The sequence below is a fragment of the Talpa europaea genome (assembly GCF_964194135.1).
Source record: "Talpa europaea genome assembly, chromosome: 9".
In the NCBI taxonomy this organism is placed as follows: Eukaryota; Metazoa; Chordata; class Mammalia; order Eulipotyphla; family Talpidae; genus Talpa; species Talpa europaea.
The window spans coordinates 56,157,882-56,172,568 of record NC_140076.1 but is presented as its reverse complement, the minus strand read 5'-3'; the positions used below and the strand labels follow the sequence as shown (position 1 = coordinate 56,172,568).

The window sequence follows — 14,687 nt, the reverse complement described above, 5'->3', positions numbered from 1 at the left end:
CTTTCATGTGGTGTCACAGCAGCTCAATTTACCATTCACTTATACCAATGTGATGGCTTAATAGGCTGCTTTAATTTGTCTTTCCAGTGCTGGATTTTTGATAGTTCTTGCTAAATACAGATAAGAATTGAATGTTCTGTGTTCCATTTTTTTCCCATTCAAATGTTTCTCTTCAAATTTATTTTCAAATTTATTACAGAAGAAAAGCAATGGAGCACCAAATGGATTTTATGCAGAAATTGATTGGGAAAGATACGTGAGTATCTGAAGGTTATTTATCTTTATTAAGTATTTCACAACTTGAAAATGAGTTGGGGCATTCTTCTGTTTATAATAGAACACAAAAGTAAGTGAAATGCTCGCCATCACATTAGGAAGTGCCTGGCTTGATTAGGGTGCTATAAAGTTAAGAGACCTAAAGTCTGTTAAAACCATATTCAAGATCTAGTCCCTCCACATATTCACATGTGACTTTGGAATGCTTATTTGCTGACCAGTAAGAATGAATTTAATAAGCACAAAGTAGCAATGTTGCAAGGATTCTATTTGTCATTATGTCTAACTTGTCAATTATGACTAATTATTTGTTGACTATTAAGTAACCTACCACATGAGTAATATGTGTTCAAAAATGTTTTTTTAAAAAATACAAATGCCAGCTATTTCTGTCCTTGTTCTATATCTAAACAGCTTTGAGAATTAAGACAAGGCAGTTAACCTCTAGACCCTAGCTTCATAATATTTTAGTCTATTCAGGCTGCTGTAATATTTGTGATAACAAAAATACCATAAACCATGTGGCTTATAAAAAAACATTTATTTCTATCTGTTCTGGAGTCCAGTATCCTCCTGGAAGCAGCAGTTTGGTGTCTGATGTGTGCCTGCTTGAGGGCCCGCTTTCTTGTTCATAGACAGCACCTTCTAGCTGTAACCTAACTAGAATTTGCTTTTCAGAGGCACTAATCCCAGTTATGAAAGCACCAACCTGATGACCTAATCCTCTCCCAAAAACCATACCTCATAATACCAACACCGTGGGGACAGGATTTCAACATATGAATCAGGGGTCCAGATTTTTCCTAGGTCAAGTGACAATCATTTGTTACTTCTCAAGGAATGTGGGTAAATTCCTCTCATAATTCCCCCCAAAGCTGATCACCGTCACCATGTACTTCACCAGCCATAGCAGGACAGCCTCTCTTGCCTTTCTAGTCACAGAACTCATGTAGACTGTATTCACACCCAAGATCATTTCTATTGCATAATAAGTGTCCCTTTAAAGTCTCTTTGCACATATCCTTAAGGTGATTGGCCGCAACTCTCCTTTCATAAAATTAAGCTTCATGTTCAAACTTTTGCATATTCACTAATAATTAGAATTTTCTTTTCATAATAAATATACTACCATTTATTGCATACTCACTATTTGTCAGTCATAATATCAAATGCCACTGAATCCTCACCACCTAAAATGGTAAATGCTACATTACCTGCATTTTAGAAAAAAAAACGAAAACTAAAGGTAGGAGAGGTTAAATTCTTTGTATTTTCCAACCCTACACTCTGAAAGTTTAATTTGTTACTCTGCCGACCTCATTACATGGTTCTCTCTTAAATCTGTTTCCCAGGATTGAGATATTTTGAACATTTTTAGCCATTCATTTCTGTGGAATCTATGACCTTCCACCATCTTACCCAAAATTCAAATTTTTCACAAATAATGTTCCATGAAAGCTACTAGATATTGGGAAAGAATAACATTTTTCCAAAACTACTTCATTCTTTTTTTTTTTTTTTTTTTTTTTTTTTTTTTAATAGAGGCATGCTTTATTTATTTGTTTGCTGGTTTGTTTGTTTGTTTTGTTTATACATGCACTGGGTGCAGTCAGAAGCGCGGGAGGGTGAGAGAATTCACCAGAGCCAGAGCGGGGAGCAGAGCAGGCAGAAGGACCGAAGTACACTGCCGAGGGGAGCAGCGGGCGGCAGGAGAGGTCTGCGCGCCATGTGGGACCCTCAAAACTACTTCATTCTTAATATGAAAGGCTTTTGTGATATTTTGTAGATTCTATGATACAGAAAAAATGGGATTCTCTAGCCAATCAAGAAGCATAATTAGGGCCTCCCCGGTGGCGCAGCGGTTGAGCGCTGGGTTGCGAAGCTGCCCGCAGCCTCTGCAGCGCCAGTTCAATCCCTGGCTGTTCCCTGGCCACCGGAGGAGGGTCCCACATGGCGCGCAGACCTCTCCTGCCGCCCACTGCTCCCCTCAGCAGTGTACTTCGGTCCTTCTGCCTGCTCTGCTTCCCGCTCTGGCTCTGGTGAATTCTCTCACCCTCCTGCGCTTCTGACTGTACCCAGTGCTTGTATAGATAAATAAATAAATCTTAAAAATAAATAAATAAATAAAATGGAACCTTTAAAAAAAAAAAGAAGCATAATTAAAATACCAAATTACTTGCCATGTAGTGCATGATACCCACCCAGCGCACAAACCCTAGAGTCTAGTGCTGTCTCTGATCCTCATACGAATGCTGAAATAAAGCTTAACTTCACCCAAATTTGTTTAGTCTTAAAAACCAACCAGATTACATAGGAATTGCCATTGAAATTATATATTTGATATCACATTCCCTAAGTAACCAGAAGGTAGCATTAATTTACAATGCTGTTTAGGTTTCAGGTATACAGTGTCTCACACAGCAACTGTATATATCACACCACACTCTCCACCAAATGTTCAGTCCCGATGGCACTTTTACTGTTACAATGATTCCAAAATTTTTCTCTCTAGCTCCATCTTTGTTACTTGCATCTCTATCAACTCTACCTCAAGAGGTCACCCTTGAACTCTTTACGTTCTTCCCCTGTACCCATGTCTGCAATTTGGTGGATGCTTTTCCTTGAGAAATGACACCTGATTTGTCTTAGTTTCCTCCTTAGTAATCATTCTACTTGCATGTTATTGTTATAAAAGTTCAATGAAATGAAGTATGTGTTACAATACTTCCTACATAATATAAGGTCAAATATGATCATAGTTATCTCAGTCATGCAAACTTTTATCTTCCCTTTTACCTAAAACAAACAAACAAACAAAAACCCTTAGTTTCCTATTATTACAATGAGTTCAGCCAAGAACTGGTGGGTAGAAATCATGGAGTCTTCCTGACCCAGCCCATTCCTTTTTCTCCTGTCACCAGTCTGTCACCAAGAACTAACAATGTGGGGTCTCCCTGGTGGCACAGGGGTTAAAATCTCAGCTAACAAGCTATCTCCAGCCACTGCAGCATGAGTTCGATCCCTGGCCAGGGAGATAACCCTCATGGTGCAGCACACTTCTCTTGTGTCACCCACTGCTCCCTTCAGCAGTGTATTTCAGTCATTCCCCCTGTTCTGCTCCCCACTCTGTCTCTGGTGAATCCTCTCACCCCCTGGACCATTGGCCTACACTCAGTTCTACACACAAAAAATTAAATCTTAAAAAAAGAACAATATGTCCTTCAAATGTCCTTGATTCATCCCTTCCCACTACCAACAAGTTGATCCATATTCTTAGCACATCTTACCTGAATTGATGCAAGTATGTTGAATTATTTTCCCATTCTTTAGTTTCTTCTGCCCCAATTCTACCCTGAAGCAGACCTCCAAAACTCCACAAGACTCTGCTGTCAGCCTGTCCTAACCTAATTGACAAGCACAGCTACTATATTAATTCCTAACTCTTTCCCCAGGATGGTGGCTACCCAATGTCTTATTTTCCATGGTCTCCCAGCACACAGCTTTCTTTCCAGCTTGTCATCTTTGTTTTTGCCTCTCCCTTTGTCGACACTGTAGATTCCTGCCATGATGTCTCAGTGTGGGCTCTTCCTTAACACTGACTTCCCCTCTGGCCTTTCCATTTGACCTCTTGACTCAAACCTCTTTTTATTTCTTTTCCTTCAAGTGCCTGTCACTAATGATTTTTTAAAATTTTGCTCACCAAAATACATTTCAATTTTTCTGAGTATAAATAATTTGCGTTTATAACCCTTCATGGTGCTTAGTATAGTGCTGACTTACAAGAAATAAGAAATGCATGATAAATTCTCTAAGAATACTGTTTGTTACATTGACAGTTGATTCCTAATTTATTTATTTTCAATAGACTTTCCAAGTATCCATTAGTAAATACCTAAACATATACTTCTCAGGATGCACTATTAAAAGTTACAATCCTATCCCCTTAAAAGAGATCTTTTTATATCCTTAAGAAAACTCTAGGAGGAAAATGAATAGTTTCCTCATCATTATCAGGATAATAATGTTTAATGTGTGTTTGTATTTTATAGAACTCACCTGAGTTGGATGAAGAAGGCTACAGCATCAGACCAGAGGAACCCGGCTATATCCTTTCTTTATTTTCTTATTTCATTTTTTTCCCTCAGAAAACAGTATGAGAAATTCAGGTTTTGCAAAGGTGCTGAAAAAACACAAACATTTTAAGTTCTGCTGTCCCTAATATTAGAGTTGAATAAACAGCACTGAGAACAGCCTGATCACTGGCAAACAGGCATTTTGCCTGAAGCTATTCATAGAAGAGGAAAATGTGTTGAAAAACAATTCTACAAATTGTGGGTACAGTGTCATTTATAGTGACTGGAAAATAGCTCTTTCTTGTCCTCTCCCCCACAACTCATCTCTGGGCAGAGCATGTCACAAACTGAAGCCCTTAAAACTCATGGCACATGCTCCAGAGAGAGTGGTCCTCTTCTCTCTGTGACAAGTAAGCCCCGTGGACCTGCCACTGTGTGTGTGCTGAGTGGGACACTAGAAATAGCCTACCGCACTGGAGCAAAATGTTGGCTGCTGGGACTTGCCTGGTGGTACAAGCAGACCTCTCCTGTCTCACCCACTGCTCTCCTCAGCAGTGGATTTCAGTAGATTGGACTGTTCTGCTCCCCACTCTGACTCTGGTGAATCCCCTTAACCCACCTCCTCCCACCCCACACACACACACCTCTAGCCTACATTCCAGCTCTTGTATCCATAAATCAATAAAAACAAATCTTTAAGAAAAAATGTTAACTGTTATAACCACTGCTTTACTCTTTTATTTTTGCTTCTCTCCCTTTTCTCTTCAAATTTTATTGAGTTGCCAATTAACCATTTTCAGACCTATAATTTTGAGAGAACTTCACACCTCCATATGTGTACGTACTTCACTCACCCTCCACCAAAGCACCATTGCCAATATTCTATCAACTTCCCTCCCATTTATTTGTTCTGCTTTGCTTTTCTGCCATCTAAGAATGCATTGGCTGCCTTTATTTGCTATCACTCTTCTGTTATACTCATTATTGCCTCCAGTTATGTATCTTTAACTGTGTTCTACCTACCAAAGGAAAGCACTTTTATTCTTCAAGCGAATCAGAAGAAGAAGAAGAATCACACAAGAAATTTAATATCAAGATTAAGCCATTGCAATCTAAAGACATTCTTAAGAATGCTGCAACTGTAGATGAGCTGAAGGCCTCGATAGGCAACATCGCACTTTCCCCTTCACCAGTGGTGAGTGCTGTTTTGTCCAGATTTGGTGAGACTGGACAGAAAGCCATCTTCTGTCCATACACATTAAGGAAATCAGCAACTCCTTATGCTGAAGGTGCATATAGTCACTATTTTATGAATGCTCTAAGCCTTGACTATCTCAGTCTAGCTTTACAAAGTTAGGCTGATTTTATATTGCAGTTCTTGTGTAGTTCAAAAATAGCAAAAATGCATGGAACCGCAGTTATTTTGATTTATTTTTCTGAAATCATTGTTAAAAAGAGGGGGAAAAAAACAAAGAGATTATTCAGGTTTACTTCTGAAGTGATTTAAAACAATATGAAGTTCATAAATTTACTAACCATGAATTTTCAAGATATATCTTGTGTACTTTTTATGATATACCACATTAAAACACATGGGAGGGAAACCACAGAAATTACTTTTCTTTCAAACACTAAAGCAAAAAAGAAAAAAGAAAAGATTTTTATTGCTATGCTCCTAATAGGAAATATTAGTTTAAAATCACAGTCAAAATAGATATTAACACTCTTTTCTTCATTATATTGAATTATAATGAAGTATTATCAAATTGTCTTAAATGTTCTCATCTTTTAGGCATCTCAAATACAGGTATGCATTATTTATATTGTATTATTCAAATTGGTGTTTTACTTCCTTTCCCCAGTTCCCATCTACTAAATTTCTTTAGTTGCTTAATTCTCAATTTCAATATTTATAGTATTTCTTCTCTGTGGTGTTTGAAAAATGCTATAATCATTTTCTAAAAATAGCCACAAAGAGCAGATGAAGGCTCTGCAAACTTGCATCTAATATGTTCTTGGCATCTTCTTTAGATATGTGATCTCCTTGCAGCATTCACACTGAACAAGCTAGTTAATAAATGCTGAACCAATTTTGAGATGCTTCTGGAAATACCCCAACTAACCTTTCTAAAGGAGTTGTAATCATCTATCCTTTGAGAATAAACATTTGCCTGCCTGAGATAAAGAAAGTCTATAATAAAGTCTTCTCTAGTGCTTAGTGCTTATAATGACCTTTATCACTACTGTTTGTGACAACTAAAATGATTGCTAATAGTAATCAACTACAACAAATAATATTTTGGGTAATTTTTAATCATATACTCACGTGTTCATCTCAAGATGTCTTCTTGAAAAGTTAGAAAAAGAATATGTTAGTTTTCTTTCTTTTCTGCAATGAAAGGTACAGATTTTAAAGTCACCTGTAAGTATTTAATACCAGTGATTTCTAGTAAATGGGTCATTTTAAATCTACACATTTTTACTTTTCAGTTGACATCTTTCAAATCGTTCCTCAGTGGATCTTTTATTAATTATAAAAATTTACTTATTTGTCTGAAACCAATTTATATCCACTTCATTTGGAAGCTACCTGGGAAAAGTGTAAGAAGGCAATTCACAAGATTAAATCAATAGATTTACAAGAAACAAAGCTAATGGGAACCACTAGACACAGGGTAGATATTTACTGGCAGCTAGCTGAAATGAGCAAAAAAAAAAAAAAGCAATGACCTCTATCAAAAAGAATATGTGTGCCTATATCATGTGGTAGATATTCCTTCAACCACATATGTTGCTGAGGATGCAGTAAGAAGACTAGCTGTTTATTCCAAGTTCTTCCCAGCACCTATTGTAAGCCAATATATTGACATAGTGTGAGTAAGATTCTGATAAAGAGATATAAGAGAAACCGTATGAAAAATAGATGGAGAGGCTCCCAAAGAGAAATCCCAGGGTTAGGGTGCCCTACCACTTCCACTTTCACAGCTGCAGCTTGTTCCCTTGAATGTGAGAACTTACCTCTGCCATGACTATGCTTCCCAAATATATGTAATTTCTGATATTTAATATAGGCGATGGAGCTGTTATTGCTACTTTTTAGTGAAAGGTAATCACATAGCTGAATAAACATAGTCTACACAGATATTATAACTGAAACCATATTCTTGGCTTAGATTCTGTGCTCTCTTATAGATAACCCATGTTTACCTATATTTTGCAAATGATATGTGCATTACTTTATCTTTAGGAGTAGATAGGTAGAAACAACCTTCTGAAATCCAGTTAGTGCCATGATAAAAATGGCAAATGCTGTGTGTAATTTTAGTTGTTTCTAGCCAAACATTTAGGTATTTATACTTCTACACTAACTTCAGTAAAAAAAGAGAAATAGCACCTTTTTACCAGTTAAGTAATACCAGAACATTTCATTTAGGCTATGTTTATTATGCTATTAAAGTACCAATCATAGAAAGAGGAAATTTTATTTATAGTCATGACTTATGTTGAATTTCTGATTTCTTCTTCTTTTGAATCTTTGAGATGAGGCTGTGTTTCACTTGCCCTTTTCATTCATCTCTAAATATGTGTGAATGAATTGTAGCTCATTTACTATATCTTGTTATGAATTGGTTTTTATTTTATTTGAATTATTTCCCTGTACACACTCTGTGGTCAAATCACTAGATAAATAGTTGCATGGATGGGTGGGTAAATGCAGGGATGGATGGATGGATGGATGGATGATATATACATGCCTACATGTACATACAAAATAAATCTATCTGAAAATTACTCCTTTCCAAAACAAAACTTCAGCAACATAGAACACCTTACTATATAAACAAATAAACATAACTTCAGTTCTAGACCTCTCCTTGGCCTTTGATTTTTATATAGCAGTAAGTAAAATGTGGACTACTACAATGCAGAGCACCAAATAAAGAAGAGGGGATGATATAAGGACTTATTCACAGATAACGAATGTTAATTTCTATTCTTATGTTGTAGTCTCCTGTTAAGATGCAAGGCTGATAGGGCAAGAGTGGCCATCACTCAAATTTTAGTTGTTGATCACCAGAAACTTAGCAGAGCTGCTTTAACATAGACCAAAATACTAATAGTAATGGATTAAGCAAAATAGATGATTTCTTTCTCTCCTATATAAAAGTCTAAGCTGGTGAGCAGTCCAGATGGGCAACAGGGGCCTTCTCAGTGGATCATTAAACATAAAGCTGAATTTGAGAGACATAGAATATCTATAGCTTTCCTTGGATTTACCAGACAAGAATCCTGATCAGAGAGAGTAATAGGTTTAATTTGCCAAGATTGTTTTTTGGCACTAGCACCGAGGGCTACCACCTTCTTTTCTAAGCACTTCTTTGCCACCTCCTTAAATAATTTGTTCTAATATTTTGGGTTAATAGGAAAAAGCTTTGCAGTAACTGAAAGAGCAGAACTCATGGATTTAGACAGGCCCAGCTACTAGGCCCAGGTCTGCTATGTTCTGCCTGTGTGAGTTTAGATAAACTCCACAATTGATAGGAGCCTTTATTTCCTTTTTTGTAAAGTGAGGATCATAATGACTCTTAAGTAATTTTTGTGCAGATTATTACTGGTCTCTGGCAGGGTCAATCTTCTTTGACTTTTATCTCTTGTGTTTAGTACAGTACATGGCACACATTAGGCACTCAAGAGAGTTCATTCAATTAATGACTGAATGAAGAAAGCACACAGAAAATTCTAATAACAATACTTTCTGCATAAGCAGTGCTTTGAAATTATTCATTTCTTCATTATTAGTTGAATTAGTCAAGGATCTCCAGAGAATCAGTACCAATCAGACTCTAAAGGCTTGATTTTGCTTTACCTTTTTGTATGTTTTATATTGTCCATATATTAATTTCTTCTATATGTTAGTGAAATGACATGATTTTGGTCTTTTTTCATCTGACTTATTTCATGTACGCATAATCTTGTCAAAGTGCAGCAAAGTTATTGTAAATTGTAAGATTCCATCACATATATATATATATATATATATATCTGACTCATCTTCCATTGTGTATATATATATATACCACATCTTCTTCATCAAGGGACACTTAGATTGTTGCCAGTTCTTGGCTTTTGGAATAAAGTTGCAGTGAGTACAAATATCTTTTCAATTTAATATTGTATTCTTCAGATAACTACCGAGATGTAGAGTAACTAGATCATATGTGATTTCTAGGTTATTAAACTCTCTCATTTTATATTGACTTCATGCACTTTTGTTTTAAATGTTAAGGAATAATTCTTCTCCTTTCTTATATGATTCATATATTTTAGTTCCCTTACTTAGTCAACCAGTGAGCAAGCATTTTTAGGCCAATGGTTCATTATCATGATAGTTTGCATCTTATAAATGCCACTCAGGATCAGAAAGATGGAATGAACAACTGTAATGTTGGGTGGACAGGGAGGTTGTGACCAGGGTATTTCACAGAGTAAGCCAAAACAGAAAGATCAAGGTTGCTGCAGGTGTGACAGCCAGGACTCAAACGTCAGCCTCTGCCTCTTTTCTGCCTAAATTAAAAATACAGGATGTTTTTCTCATCTGCAAAGTAAGGATCTATGATTCCATCATCCTTAAGAATTCTCTCAGCTTTAATAGTCTGTCCCGTGTGTCTCTATGGAAAGCTTTCTGTTTTAGGGGCAAGTTGGAGATACAGCAAGGGAACGAAGAAAAATAACTTTTCCTTGAAGTGTTGAAGGAAAGGATACCCTGAATAAACTCCTCAAACACATGTTTTATGGACCCCACTCCCACCCTAGACTAAATAGATCCAAGGCACCAAAGACTGCGAACCCCATAATGTCATTACCACCGAAGGGAGGATTGCTGGGAATTAAGGCAGTCAAGCTTGGTATATAACCAGAGGTGTGGGCCTTGGGGGTACTTGATTTTTCTCAGGCTTCAGTGTGCTATTGGGGTCCCAGCTCAGTGGAACTGATAGTGTTACAGAGCAGCCCCGATATAAAACGGGTTGCCTCAGGTTCCAGCAACCTTCCTTTGGTGGTGATGGGACTTGTCTTTCCCAATGTCCTGATGGCTTTGGTCTGGAGTGGGGGTGGAGTCCACAAAGCCTGTATGGAATTAGCTCAGGACATCCTTTTCCCCCTAACAATAGGACGCATTCACCAATGTTTCTCTCTCTTTCTCCCTGGGTTATTTCTTTCCTGATTTACCCTTTTTGTAAATAAACCCTTTATTAGCCTTTTTTCTGTGTGCCTGCAGTTGAGTCTCACTATAAGCACCTTTTAAGTGTGTGAGTTTGGACCCACACTCAGGCCAACCTTTTCCATTGGGGTTGCCCTGTAACAGAAGCACTTTGGTTAAGTTGGACAGACACTGGTTTTTGAGTTTGCATGTTATTATCTGTATGTTCCCACTGGCTAGTTTCTTAACTCATAGCCTCAGATCCCAAGTCTGTAAAATGTGAACAGAGTATCAAGCTTCTCTGGACTGATACAAAGATGACATGAAATAATGTTGCAAAATACTCAGCTTGGTGCCTGTCACTCAGGAGGGGCTCTCCAAGTATCAGTTCCCTTTTCAACTCTTGTTTTCCTTTTCCTTAAATTAAGAGACTCCTGGGAGGCAGAAGGAAAATAAAAATAGTGAGGGAGGACTTGCAGAAATCAAGGAGTAGAGAATAGAGGGCTGATGGAAATAATGTAGGAGTCAACCTACCCGCCATTACCTTCCACCCCTCCCCCTGTAAAATTCAGTGGCAAAAGGAATTAAAGAATTTGACATGCAATTATAAAAAAGCATTAGATTAATCTCATTCCTGGAGATGTGTGATTCTCAATAGACAGTTAACCAAAAAATTTGGGGAGGGGGAGATGACTTTGAACTGGAGACAGTCTGGTGCCGTTTGCCTATTCCAGGTGGCCCACCCACTCTCCCACCCCCAAATTAGCCTGCCAGAAAGCAAAATCCATGAGTTTGCTGCTGCTTGGTAACACCACCCCCTTCCCTGTCCTCACTCTGGCAGAAGGTTCAGCACCCCATTGAGTTCAGTGAAAACAAAGAGTCATCAGTGGGGGAGGAGAACTTGGTCTCCTACACACTGACTTTCCCTGCGGGTAGAAAAGCGGCAGGCAATGGAAGGATACAGATTACAGGCATTCTGATGCAAAATGCTCAGCCCAGGCATCAAGTGTAGAAATGGAAGGAAGAGGCTCAGTTTGGATTCTACACATTAAAGAGAGTTTAGGCTCCCCAAGGTAAACTTGATTTGGGTTGGGTCAAGGATAACAAGCTTGGGGTATATAAGCTGTCACAGCAGATATTGTGACTGGATTTCCGACCCCAGATGAAGGTTAAGAAGCTCCTTCCAGATAGAGCTGCAGGCAGCCTGATCAGAATCATCCACAGTAGACAAGAAGCTCCTTTTTCCCAAATCTCACAGAGAAGGATGTAGGGGGAATGAGTGGAGCCTCTCTTTTTCAAAATATATTGTTCTCTTTCCTACATTGTAAAAAGTCAGGACTATCTTCAGAAGAATTAGCCTAGTAGCTTTTGTGTTTTCCTTAACTACTAATTTTTCACCCTAGGGAGTTCTCTGTTGCTTCCTGACTTTTAAAACTAAAAATATACTTTTCCAAAATTTCCATGTCCACCAGACTTACTCTGGTAAGAAGAACTCTATGAATTATTGTATATTTTAAGCACCTTGAAAATGGGCAGAGTATGAATTCAACTGGATCACATTTGTTATTATTTCTCCACGTAATGGCAATGTCAGTTGTTGCTATGAGGACATGATATTTTGCTTCCCTTTGTGAGGGATAAGAGTAAGAATTTCCTTGCATAACTCCAGATTGCATTCTTCAATTGCATTCCACTATCTCAGGCAACCTGATCTAATTTGGGGTTCCAGAAACATGATCACCATGGTTAAAGACCTCAAACACTCCAATTCTGTTACCAACTTAAATTCTAATTGAATGAGACAATATACCAACAATATTGACACTTTAAGATGTTGGGATAGCCTCACCAGACATCTCAAATTCTTGAATCATATGCTTTTAATTACAGTGTTAATATTAATCAACAAAGACGTTTTTTCATCTTTACGATTTTCTCCATTGGTTGTGATGGTCTTATTGGGATAGAGAAACTGTTTAGTAACAGTCATAATCAAGATAAAATGAGGTTTGATTAAAAAAAGCAATCAATTTGGAAAATGAGTTTGTAATAGAAGCATAGTTTGTGAGCAAATGTTGGGTTTATGACAAATAATCCTGCTTCAAGAGCTTGTAGGTTTTTACTTTCTGCTACGACACTGAATGACACATAGTAGGTACTCAGAAAACACTTCAGTGTTGCTTGGACAGATGGATGGTCTTCACATTAGGAAATTAAATGGAAAATGTGTTTAATGATGATGGCATGCAACTTAGAGCCCTTGCATTAATTTAAAGAGAGCAAATTTATCTTTCTAAATTTCTTTGATCTGGTAAGAAGAAATCTATGAATTATTGTATATTTTAAGCACCTTGAAAATGGGCAGAGTATGAATTCAACTGGATCAAATTTGTTATTATGTTCCTTTCTCCATTATCAGAATGGACGAACAATATGAACGAAAATTCCATTTCTTCTCTTAAAGGGTGCACGGTCTTTTTTTTTATTATTGAGTTAAGATTGATTTATAGCACTATGATTTAGAGGTTTAGATTTAAAAGTCTGATCATGTGTTCTTTTCTATAGGTGCTAGTTTTTATCATAATTCTCTTCCCTTAAACCTGCACTTCCCTGAGAGATGACTGTTTTCTTATCTAAAGCCTCTGGTTTCAGTCACCAGTAGGCATTGACCCTAAAGATAAAGGCATAGCTAAGTAATTATCTTACTTATACTATTGTATTTATTTTTACAATACAGTTTCTATAAAGGTAGGAGTAATGGTATGAAAATAACAGTTTATAAAAAAGTATCTCTTCTTTTGTTTTTTTAAAATTTTTTTAATATTTTATTTTATGTAATTCTTACATCATTTTTCATTTTTGCACAGCGTATGCATTTTCATTTTGGTAATATTCCCCATTCAATTCCCACCCCCCCTTATTTTGATCCCTCCTCTTCCCCCCAACCCCCCGTTAGTGTGTCTCTGCTCAGCGAAATAAGCCAGAAAGTAAAAGAAAAATATCAAATGATCTCACTCATAGTAGGAATTTAGAAAACCTAAATAAGGGACCAGGAAAAAGACTAATTATATAAAGAAAAATCAAAATCAATAAGCAACTATAAACCAGAGACACTCTTCTTTTGTCTTTTGAAAGAGAAACTTTTAGTGCCAGAAATAATCTACAGCAAGAAACGTAATTTTTAATTGTTATAGAAAAAGAAAGTCTTAAGAGTGCAAATCACTCACATTAACTATCATAGAAAATGTTTCCTTAATGACTGAGGGAAATTTTACTTCTAAACAGAATGAAGGTGAGATTTCCCTCTATCTCATCAGCACTAACCATCCAGGAACCTCAGGGATGATAGTTTTGGATCAGCAACCAGCTGGGCAATCATCCAGAACCCTGCAGGCCAATCTCAGCTGTTCGTCCTGAAGTGCCCAAGAGAGGGAGGCAAGACAAACTGACCTCACTCTGTTTTGCCCAACTCGAGCTGAAACTCTCTTTGCACTGCTTAAGAGAAACCTGTCTTTAGTTTTTCCCTTTAACGTGGTATGTGAGCTTCTAGAGTATGAAAAACAACAGTCTATGTCACTTGTGGCCATTTTCTGATATTGTTTCATCTCTTTCATCTGTTGCTCTTCTCAGTCACCAACAGTTACTAAATTGACCCTGGGACTCCTGATCCATATTAAAAACAAGCTTTGGGTCTCCTCTGGTGGTGCAGCGGTTGAGCACTGGGCTGCAAATCTGCCCACAGCCTCTGCAGCGCCAGGTCAATTCCTGGCCGCTGGCGAGGGTCCCATATGGCACGCAGACCTCTCCTGCCACCCGCTGCTCCCCTCAGCAGTGTACTTCGGTCCTTCTGCCTGCTCTGCTCCCTGCTCTGGCTCTGGTGAATTCTCTCACCCTCCCACGCTTCTGACTGTACCCAGTACTTGTATAAATAAATAAATAAATAAATCTTTAAGAAAATAAAAAAATATATAAAAACAAGCTTTATTGAAACTGCATGAAGCCAGAGTCTTTAGAGTGACCAATGATATCCTAGTGGTGGGTATACTCCCACCTCCTAATTGACACCTGCCACTCTTCCTTCCCCTCCACCTCTCTTTGGCTCCCCAGTGGTGCTCTCTTCTCTCAGAAGCTGCGCTTCC

The 14,687-nt window shown here is 37.7% G+C and overlaps 1 protein-coding gene across 1 annotated transcript in view; it reads left to right on the top strand.

Moving 5' to 3' along the window:
* SGIP1 (SH3GL interacting endocytic adaptor 1) overlaps nt 1-14,687 on the top strand; it is a gene marked incomplete at both ends in the record, with an annotated part of 102,063 nt that overhangs the window by 15,455 nt on the left and 71,921 nt on the right. The window contains 3 exons of the mRNA XM_084242350.1: nt 200-256; nt 4,326-4,380; nt 5,369-5,544. Of these exons, the coding sequence (XP_084098476.1) occupies nt 200-256; nt 4,326-4,380; nt 5,369-5,544 (288 nt within the window). The remainder of the gene's footprint in view (nt 1-199; nt 257-4,325; nt 4,381-5,368; nt 5,545-14,687) is intronic.